Here is a 10,898-nt window from a genome sequence, read left to right on the forward strand (position 1 = left end):
GTGTTGAGGCAGCTGTGGCCAGCACTAAGGGAGGGAGCAGAGAACTGCCCGATTCTTACTCCCACTGGCGGCCGGGATGTGAGCAGGCTGTTGGAGCCTGTGTGGTAGCTCCTGGCTGTTCAAAGGTCTGTTCCCTCAAAGCACTTTTCACGCTGCTTGGATTTCTGGTTTGTGTGGGGGGGAAGGAGCATGGAGCTGGAGCCGGAGGGGTTTGTGCCTCTGACAAGATGTGGGGTGAAGGGAGCTTCCCTACCGCCCAGAGCACCAACGGAAGAGCTCAAAAAGATGCTCAGACCTCAGGCCAAGAGGGCCAGGCCCCGAGAAAAGCTTCCTCACATCCTCACCCTTACTCCCTTCTGCTTCTCCTTGGCACGTGCTAGTCCTCAGGCTCCACCCCGAAGTCTCTCCTCCGAAGGCCACAGCAGACCAGAGTTTCCCAGCCTGGGGAACTGTCCCCTGGGTCGGGGTGCTAAAATCAAGTGGGGAGGAAGGGGGCTGCAGTAGCACCTGGTGTAATTGCAGTGGGGGGGCAGGCTATTTGTTCCCTTAAAGAAGGCAAAGTTCCAGGGGGTGCTGAGTGGTTTCGGCTCTGGAAAGGGGGTGATGGGCTAAATAAGTCTGGGGCCCTCTAACAAAGGCAGGAAGGAGAAAGGCCATTTTCGACCTTCCTTACCTGGTCCGACACATTCTGGAATGATGCTTCCGGGAGGGCAGTGAGGGGTCCTGGAGTCGAGGTGCCTGTGGGACAGGAGACTGGGTCCTCGGGAGCTTCCCCAGGGGGCTCCGGGGAGCTGAGGTCAGGCCCTCTGCGAGGGGCAGCTGTCTCCGGGACTCCTGGCTGCAGGACTGTAGGTGGCACGGGGGCAGGTGGGCCGCTGGAATGGCACAGGGTCTTGGACTAAAAGATTAAATGTAAAGGAGAAAGGCCAGATTTGCTTTTACCAAGTGATGAAAAATGAAGGCAGTGGTCCCTGCAGGCCCTGGGCTGTCCGAGTGCATGAGAATAACATCACCGGACACCTCTACCAAAGAGCCTGTGTTCAGATGGTTCGCGAAAGCACCACACTTCACCATTCTCCTTCCTCAACTTGGGCAGGGGGCTGGAGCAATAATATAGCAGTTAGGGCACTTGCCTTGTGTGGGGGAATAAACAACAGATGATAATTGTACCAAGATGGAAATTAAAAATGGATCTTAAAGATTCGTCAATCAGGCAGCTATTAAATCTGACTCTTTGCTGCATGCAAGTGCAGGTTGGAAAACTATTCCCAGAGCACCCTCAGGGCCAGAGCAGCGTTTTAGCAGGACCCAAGAGGAACAGCAAAGAATAGCATGCGGGGATGCTGTTTGTGGGGTGAACACGTACATGGTTAGCATGAGCAGGAGCAGAGCGCTGACAAATGGTTGAAAGATGAGGACCTGTCACAGGAGAAAACAGATTAAGTTCAAGTGAGGATTTAGAATAGATACATTTCTATCTTTTCTAGGGATAGCGTGTTCTTGGCTAAAAACACTACACAATGTTTCACAGGAAACCAAAGTGGTCATTTCCCACTGTTGAGAAATCTAGATGCATTTGAATTCTGAGCAGAGAGACATTGTGGATCACTAATGTTCAAGCTTGTTCCCTCTTCTTTAAAGAACCCTGGAGAGGCTCCACTAGTATGGGGGGGCCCTGCTGGGGGTAAGACCTTGTCTCTTATGCTTGAATGTGGCTGACCTGGTTTGGACCCTGGCACTGCATATGGTCTCCCCAAGCCCTGACAGGTGAGTACTGAGCACTGAGCCAGGAGTAAGTCCTGACCACCACTAGGCGTGGCAACCAAAAGCCCCTAAAAATTAAAATATCATACTGTAAAGCAGCATATTAATGAAGAGGAATTGCAAAGCAAGTGCCTTAACCTCTGTATTATCTCTCCAGCCCAGAAAAGTTTATTTTTATACTTTAAATATAAATATATATACATATATCTAAATGGACATATGGATATATGTATATATTCTATAGTAATAACTTTCTAAATTGCTTTTTATTTTATTTTATTTTATTTATTTATTTATTTGCTTTTTGGGTCATACCCAGCGATGCTCGGGGGTTATTCCTGGCTTTGCACTCAGAAATTACTCCTGGCAGTGCTTGGGGGACCATATGGGATGCCGGGGATCGAACCCAGGTCGGCCGCGTGCAAGGCAAATGCCCTACCCGCTGTGCTATCGATCCGGCCCCTAAATTGCTTTTTAAAGTGACTATCTAAGACCTGTCCCTTGAGGTGGTGAGACCAACCTCTCAGAAGAATAACTAGGGCCACTTAATGTCTGTTTTTTTTTTTTTTTTTTTGCTTTTAGGTCACACCTGACGATGCACAGGGGCTAGTCTTGGCTCTGCACTCACGAATTACTCCTGGCGGTGTCGGGATGCTGGGAATCGAACCCGAGTCGGCTATGTGCAAGGCAAATACCCTACCTGCTCCAGCCCCCATCATTTACATTTCCATCAATTGATCTGCATAATCTTCCAACACTGATATCAGCTGAGGTTATTTCAGGCGAATGCATCTTCCCCCCATACCATTCGCTTTCCAAAATAAAAAAGAAGGAAAGTACTGCAGCACTGTCGTAGCACTGTCGTCCCGTTGTTCATCGATTTGCTTGAGTGGGCACCAGTAACATCCCCATTGTGAGACTTGTTACTGTTTTTGGCATATCAAATACGCCACGGATAGCTTGCCAGGCTCTGCCGTGTGGGCGGGATACTCTCGGTAGCTTGCCGGGCTTTCCGAGAGGGGCGGAGGAATAATTAAAACAAGATCGAACAGTACATTCTTTGTAAGGATCTTAAGAAAATGGAAATTTTTGTAAGAAAAACAGACTGAGGGGGGCTGGAGCAATAGTACAGCAGGTAGGGTGTTTGCCTTGCATGCAGCCGATCCGGGTTCGATTGCCAGCATCCCATATGGTCCCCTGAACACCGCCAGGAGTAATTCCTGAGTGCATGAGCCAGAAGTAACCCCTGTGCAACGCTGGGTGTGACCCCCCCCCAAAAAAAACCCAACAGACTGAGGGTTGGTGAAAACAAAATAATCAAAGAATGTTAAGAAATTGTAGGAGTTTCTTGAAGACTGAAATGTTAACATCAGACAAAACAGAATGCAGCGAATATTTAGGGGTGCCATAAGATAACCCATTTGGGCATTGATTCAGTCCTGGGAGGCAGGAATTGGTTTCTCTATGCCTTACCTGTGTTCCCTTTGTCTCCTGGAATTGTAACTTTTCTTTTTGTCTTCTCAGGTCTCCAATATAAATGAGAACCATTTCCATTTCTTTTATAGCTGGCATCTTGGTTTGAAAAGAGATCATCTGTTTAGAGACCAATATAGTAGAAATTAATTTACAGGATTGACCTCTACTGTAAATCTATAAAACAAATATTATATGCATCTATATGCACTGTAGCACTGTAGCAGTGTCGTCCCGTTGTTCATCGATTTGCTCAAGTGGGCACCAGTAACATCTCCATTGTGAGACTTGTTGTTACTGTTTTTGGCATATCGAATACACCACGGGTAGCTTGCCACAAAATCACAAATTAAAGATTTTTACCTGTTTTGTTTTTATTTTCTATTCTTTTGATTTGGGGGATATACCTGGTGATGGTCAGGGTTCAACTCCTGACTCTGTGCTCAAAAATCACTCCTGACAGGACTCAGGGGACCATATAGAGTTCCAGGGATTGAACCTGGGTCGGTTACGTGCAAGGCCCGCACCCTCCCACTGTATCACTCTCCGGTCCGTTGTTTTTAAGAGCCGTCACCTAGACACTGTGAAGTAGTTTTACTCTGGACCAATTATATCACCAACATCTCAAAATGAGGTCCTCTAACTGGATGCAGAGAAGCACACAGACATTAGCCCCATTGAAAACACTTGCGTTAATGCTCGAGCACCCAGCCCTCCACCAGTGCACATTTTCCACCACCACTGTTCCCAGTGTCCCCCCACCCCCCCACTCCACCCCACTCCCTTCCTCTGTGGCAGGTACAATCCTTCTTACTCTCTTTCTAATATGGGGCATTATAATTTGGAATACAGATAGTAGGAGGCCATTGTGTTTGGTCCTTGCTCTATCAACACACGTCTCCCATCCTGGACGATCCCTCCAACCATTATTTCCTTAGTGGCTCCTTCTCCGTCCCAACTGCCTTTCCCCCCAGCATGTGGGCCCGGGAAGCGCCACTCTTAAATAGACCAAGTGTCTCCCTGTAAAGCCTCTCACTCCTGCTGCTCAGCCCCATCAGTGAAGCCGCAGAAGCCACGACTGTCTCAGGCTACGTCGGATACCCGGCTCGCAGGCCTGTCTCCGGGGCCACCTGGAACACAAGTCGGCCTCCGCCCCTGCACTGCTTCCTGACTTCTTGTCCCCGGAGAGCACCAGCCCCCACACCGGCAGCTAGAACCCTCCCTGATCAGCCGGGCTCCCCCAACCTTGCCATGCTGCAGACCTGTGGTAGGAAACCGCAATGTGAGTGAGCCATTCTAGTTCCTAGTTGGACAGATTTTAGAGAATCTTGTCTCTAATTTAAAAAAACAACTAGGGGTTCTGATAGATGCTGTGTGAAACCTGTATCTGCTGGGAAGAAGGAACATTAGTACTGTGCAGAGTCTTCCAATGTCCTCTGGACATGACATTCTTTTATTTCTCAGTCTATCGGGGGCTTCTCAGGGGCACCCCCTTGCCCCTTCTGGAATTCTCAACCTAATAGTGCAGGCCTGATGGTCCAGCTCAGGCTGAAGATGTCACGGCATATGGACCCAGAGGTGCTAGGGGCTCCTTGGCTGTGCTGGGGCGGGTGGGTGGGTGCACACGATTCGGGGGATCAAACTTGGGGCCTTGTGCATGGCAGGATTGTGCTCCAGCGCTTTGAGCTATCAATCCCATTGCAGTATCTTTCTTGGAGGTGTGGATGAGGGCTCTCCAGTGGTGCCCAGGAGGCTCAGGGGCTCCTCCCTGGGATTTTGGGGTGGTTGGGGGAGGGACACACCTGTGGTGCTTAGGGCTCACTCCTGGCTCTGCACTCAGGGGTCACTCCTGGTGCGGCTGCCTTTTCAGTGGCCTTGACGTTATGGTGCCGCTTGGGCCCTTCCCTGGAGGGGATTACTCAGGGCCACCCCAGCAGTGCTCTGGGACCTGCAGGCCCACCCCCTGGCACAGTTGATGGTCCCTGGGTGGCCAGGTGGTTCTGGAGGCTGAACCAGGCCGGCAGCATGTAAGGCACGAGTCTTACCCCCAGGTACTAGCTTTCTGGCCCCGATCCAATACATGTTAAAGTCTCCAAGAATTCACTGAGATAGGAAAAAAATACTGTAGGTCACCAGCACCACGTTCAGTGATGAACAAAGACAACCCACGCAAGCTCACACACTGTGTGTTTCGAGCCCCTCCTCCTAAGGAAGCAACCTGCACAGGAGAACCTCCCTGCCTTTGGTCTTCTCGTGTCCTCTCACCGTATTTAGAACCAGTGTCTAAAAATGAGGTTGCAGGCAGCATGAGGGCCCCGGCACTCACCCGTCTGGCAAATGAAGTAATGCCTCTGTGAGCACAAGTCCTTGTGAGACCACAGCCCGCTGGAGATCCTGGACACATACATGCAGCTCTTGGGCTCGGTGGCCCGGTGCGCGACATCTGCTCAAGAGACCAGACCCAGTGAGCTTCGGCTGCAAAATCCAGACTTTAAAGAGAATATGAAAGCCACATTTTGCTAACTTCCAATAGATGAAAATTTAGAACTCCCCTCCATATATTATAATTGTGTTTGTGGGTGCAGTGCTAGGACGGACCCCTCTTAGGTTTCCTTTTTTTTTTTTTTTTGCTTTTTGGGTCACACCCAGCGATGCACAGGATTTACTCCTGGCTCTGCACTCAGGAATTACCCCCGGGCAGTGCTCAGGGGACCATATGGGATGCTGGGAATCGAACACCGGTTGGCCACGTGCAAGGCAAACGCCCTACCCGCTGTGCTATTGCTCCAGCCCCTCCTTTTTTTTTTTCCTTCCCTAGTATGTGTCTTTTATTACAAAAGCTTCATGTTAATTTGCCTAGATTTCAATAGAGGATGACATACTGATGCCTTGAAGCTTTCTCCAATGCGAAAGCTGACTGTGGGCTTGCAGCCTAGTAAGAAGACAGTCACACTGGCCTTCCCCACAACGTGGAGCACAAGGAAAGGAGCTCTCTGTCCAGTCTGCATCTTGAAAGCCAGGCGAGGGGCCTTAGGATAAATAGGAACTGGTCTTGAGGTCATCCAGCAGGCCTCAGGGATGCTGATGTGTTTTTGCATTTCTTCCGACAACTTTTTTAACAGGTCTGAAGCTTTGCTGGCTATCCTGAAGGCAAGAACCACCAGGAACAAAGAGCTTCTTGCAAAACAGCTGTTAACATATTTACTGCCTTGGTGAAGCAGTTCCTGCCAAAGGAGTCCAGGAGAATTCTTTTTTTTTTTTTTAAAATGTTTGGACCACACCCAGAAATGCTCAAGAACTACTCCTGGTGGTGCTTGAGGGATTATGTGGGATGCTGGGGATTGAACCTGGGTCAGCGTGTGCAAGGCAATGCTGTCCTCCATGCTGTACTATTGTCCCGCCCAAGAATTTTTATCTTTTGTTGAAGTCAGTCTATCATCATTGGGTTCCCTCAGCCCTTTAAGGCCATGTCAGGGAACCCATTCCCTTTAAGACCATGGGTTTAAGACTAGGAGAGTCCAGAGCATTTCTCTGAAAATATCTATGCAAGAAAGAGAATGGGCAAATAATCTTTGATTTCTGTATTTCAAAACTTAGAGATGTAGATGAAATGTTATTATGAAGGAAAAAAATGACCATAGAAGATTTCCTTCAGGGCTGGGTGTGGAGCTCACTCAGTGCCAGGACACGAGCTGGGCGGGTGTCCTTCCCTGCACTCGATTCCTGGCACCTGCCTCCCCACACTTAAATACCAAGGAAAAATTTTTCCATTGCAGAACTTTGATTTTTAGTGAAAATTAGGTAAGTCAACTTTTGATGGGCTCTGATCACCTCTTGATCACAGAAAATCCAAAGGCTGCAGTAGAAGTGACATAAGGACAATGGTGGCGGGCCTGGGACACTTTGGGGGTGGCAGGGTACAGTAACTTTGTTCAACAAAACCAAAACATCAACATCACTATAAAATATGTTGCCGAAACTACAATAAAAATGTCGAGAATAAAAGCTGACACGAAAGTGGAAATATTTCAGAAAGTAAATGATGTAAAGGATAAATTCTCTCTCTATATTTAAGCAGAAAGTCATTTTGGGGGGAGGCGGAGGGTCACACTCAGTGGTGCTCGGGCCTTACTCATGGCTCTGTTCAGGGATCACTGCTGCTGGCGCCAGGGGGGCCGTAATTGGATGCTGGGATTCAAACTAGGGTCAGTGCGTGCAAGGGAAGCACTTTACATCTTGTATTCACTCTGGCAGGTTTTTTTTTTTTTTTGAGGGGAACATTGCATTTGGAGGTGCCCAGGGTCCCCGCTCAGTGCTTGGGGATCTCTTTCAGGGATCACTCTGGGTGGTGGTCGGAGGCGACCATGCAGTGCTCAGGCTGACCACTGGCCTCCAGCAGGCAAACCATGCAGTCCAGACCTGTAAGCTCTCCCCAGCCCCAAGGGTTTATTTTGTCTTTCTTCTGTCCCGGAATAAAAGAAAGTTTTGCTTCACAAGAACTAAAGCTCGGAAACTTACCTGTTTTTTTTCTCTCTCGATGTTTCTCCTGCAACATTATATTCTGCCCAGTCCACCACTTCTTCCCTTTTTCCAGAGAGTCCCAGATGAGTTCTTGAACCTCTTGGTTCCAAGTGTAAGCAAGTTCCCCTCCCAGGGAGTGACAGTAATTTTCTGCTTCTTCGAAGCTGCAGTGAAACCTGTTGAGCTGATAACAATTATTCTGGCCCCGTGGCTCTGGGCTCCGTTGCTGCCGTCCTAGAATGACGCTTGCTCTGAGGGACAACCAAAGCCAGAGGCTTCCTCGGAGGAACATGTCTGCTAACGGCCAGCAGGCAAAATGTGGGGCCAGCAGCTGCTGGATCTTTTAAATATATTCTAGGTAGGTTTGTCTTATTTATCAATATTATTATTAGAGTTGGGAATCATCGATCACAGAAACAAAAGCTTTTGTTTCCTTTTCTTTTAAGGAACCAGGTGGTGTTCCTATAAGCTGAAAATCAAAAGCAAAGACCAATGAATTAAGCCTTAGTGGGTCTTTTAAGGTTTTTTTTTTTTCCAGCTGGGGCAACACCCTCTGTGTCTACACAACTTGCCTTTGGCATTGTAATGGACCTTTATTTACCAGATCCAAGCTGTAAGGAGTTTGAGGATGATGCATAGTTAAGTCAGGGTAGCCAAAAACTGAGTAATCATACTTTCTTTTTTAAAAGAAAATTTTTTTTACAGATTCCTAGAATAGATTTAAACTAGGCATAAGCTTGATCCCAAGATGGTGGTTTCATCTTATGTAATCATTAAAACCAAAGACTATTTGATGAAAGAATGAATATACAGGAAATGCAAACACTAAAAACAAATGAATTAAAATTTTGCTGAACAAAATATCCACCTGCAGGTAAACACAGCTCTTGCTTACCACCAGGTTCCTTTTATTTAGGCATGCATGTTACTTCATGCTATAATGAAGAATCAATACTCTGCCCACTTTCCTTTCACTTGTGGAAAAAGCTTTATTTACAGAGCATATTCTCCATTTTTCACCTGCAGCATATCCATCATTCATGTGTTTCAGCCAGTTCTCTTCGAGTCAAGACTTGTTCATTAATACAAATAAACCTGGGAATCAAAAAATCATCTGGCAAATTTCAGGGTTAAGTTGGTTCTCCAAATATTCCTGAATAACACTTACAATACTTTCTAAAATCACTGTGGATGGGGACAACAAAACTCTAAGTTCAGACTTTATGAATACATCCCCCAATCTGAAAAATACTGCAGTAATCCAGTGAAAAATAAATGTGGTGTGGTCCTACTCTGGAAAAGTAAAAAGTCTATATAGGACAGGAAAAACATGTAAGTCTAAGTATTAAAGAAAGAGCCATTGAAAAAGGTAAATCTGTGAGGGTTCAGCTAATGATCTCAACTTGGATCGAACATATAAGGATGGTCATGTTTAGAAAAGGAGCTGGGCATACTGGCAGAGGGGTCCACGGTGAACGCACGTAGTGAGCAAGTGTGAAGTCTTTAGAGAAAGAATTTTCTGTGTGCCTGGGAGGGCAGGGGGCAGTAGTGGAAACTGAGGCTAGCAAAGTATTCTTTTGAGGGGCCTAGAGATAGTACATGGGTAGGGCACTTGCCTCGCATGTGGTCATCCCGGGTTTGGTCCCCAGCATCACCTGTGTCCTCAAGTATCTCGGTGTGCAGAACCGGGAGTAAATAAACCATAAGCACAGCCAGGAGTGGCCCCAAAACAAAGAGTATGTGAAGAGAGCAACTTGAGTGCAACTTCTCTGGAAGCATTTTCCTTCCCCCTTTTAGCTTCAGGGTACTCTTTTTTTGGGGAGACAAGGGCAGGGGGGCACGCCCTGTGATGTTCAGGGGTTACTCAGGCCCACTAATATTCAGGTTATTACGCCTGGCGGTGCATGGGGGGACCATGTGGATACCCAACAGAACCTGGATCGGCCACAAGCAAGGCAAACGCCCTTTCCTCTGGCTTTGCACTCGGAAATCACTCTCGCAGTGCTCGGGGGACCATACGGGATGCCAGGATGCTGGGGATTGAACCCAGGTCAGCTGCGTGCAAGGCAAACACCCCACCCCACTGCACAATCGCTCCGGCCCCTGAAGGGATCTTTTTAAAAGTTCACTAAGTCTGAATTCCCTAACATCCTCATAAATATGCATATATGCACACAAGCAGCTCCGGTATTTAAAAGTGAAATCTGACAGTGGCATCTTTATAGAACGTCAGATCTCCCAGCAATTCCACTCCTGGGAATATATTCCAGAGAGGCAAAAAATTATAGTTGAAATGACATCTGCACTCGAATGCATTGCAGTACTGTTTACAATAGCCAGAATCTGGAAAAAAAACCTGAGTGCCCAGCAACAGATGACTGGTTGAAGAAACTCTGGTACATCTACACAATGGAATACTATGCAGTTTCTAGAGAAGATGAAGCCATGACTTCTGCATATAAGTGGATCAACATGGAAAGTATCATGCTAAGTAAAATGAGTCAAAAAGAGACAGACATAGAAAGATTGCAATCACCTGTGGAATATAAAGTAACAGAAAGCGAGACAAGCACCCAAGAATAGTAGTGATAAGTACCAGGTTGGCTCCACAGCTTGGAAGCTGGCCTTACATTCAGGATGAAAAGGCTGCTCAGATAGAGAAGGGAACAGGTAAAGTGTGGTTCGAGGACCCGCTGGGGATGGGAGATGCGCGCTGAAAGTGGACTATGGATCAAACATGATGGCTACTCAATACCTCTATTGCGCACCACAATACCCAAAAGGAGAGAGAGCAAAAGGAATGCCCTGCCACAGAGGTGGGGTGGGATAGGGGGGATGGATGAGGGGGTGGGAGGGATACTGGGATCATCGGTGGTGGACAATGGGCACTGGTGGAGGGATGGGTACTTGAGCATTGTATGAGTGAAAGAAACACAAGCATGAAAAGATGTAAGTCTGTAACTGTACCTATGGTGATTTACTAATAAAAAAATAAGTCAGCTTAATGCTGTTTTCAACGCTTTACAAATCGTTAAACACGTACGTGCCCGGCACAGGCGTTGTGTGGAGCTCACGCCCATCACCGACAAAACGCTTAAATGATTGAAAAGACATAACCCACGAGAGTGCTTGCTTAGAAT

At 47.4% G+C, this 10,898-nt stretch overlaps 1 protein-coding gene across 1 annotated transcript in view; it reads right to left on the minus strand.

The window, feature by feature from the left end:
* The window catches only part of PKD1L3 (polycystin 1 like 3, transient receptor potential channel interacting), a 40,680-nt gene extending 32,630 nt beyond the window's left edge, over nucleotides 1-8,050 (minus strand). Inside the window, exons 1-4 of the mRNA XM_055145603.1 lie at nucleotides 7,756-8,050; nucleotides 5,564-5,683; nucleotides 3,238-3,357; nucleotides 674-738 (exon numbers count right to left, since the gene is read on the minus strand). Of these exons, the coding sequence (XP_055001578.1) occupies nucleotides 674-738; nucleotides 3,238-3,357; nucleotides 5,564-5,683; nucleotides 7,756-8,050 (600 nt within the window). The remainder of the gene's footprint in view (nucleotides 1-673; nucleotides 739-3,237; nucleotides 3,358-5,563; nucleotides 5,684-7,755) is intronic.
* Between the last annotated feature and the right edge of the window lie 2,848 nt (nucleotides 8,051-10,898).

The sequence above is a fragment of the Sorex araneus genome, chromosome 8, assembly GCF_027595985.1.
Source record: "Sorex araneus isolate mSorAra2 chromosome 8, mSorAra2.pri, whole genome shotgun sequence".
NCBI lineage: Eukaryota > Metazoa > Chordata > Mammalia > Eulipotyphla > Soricidae > Sorex > Sorex araneus.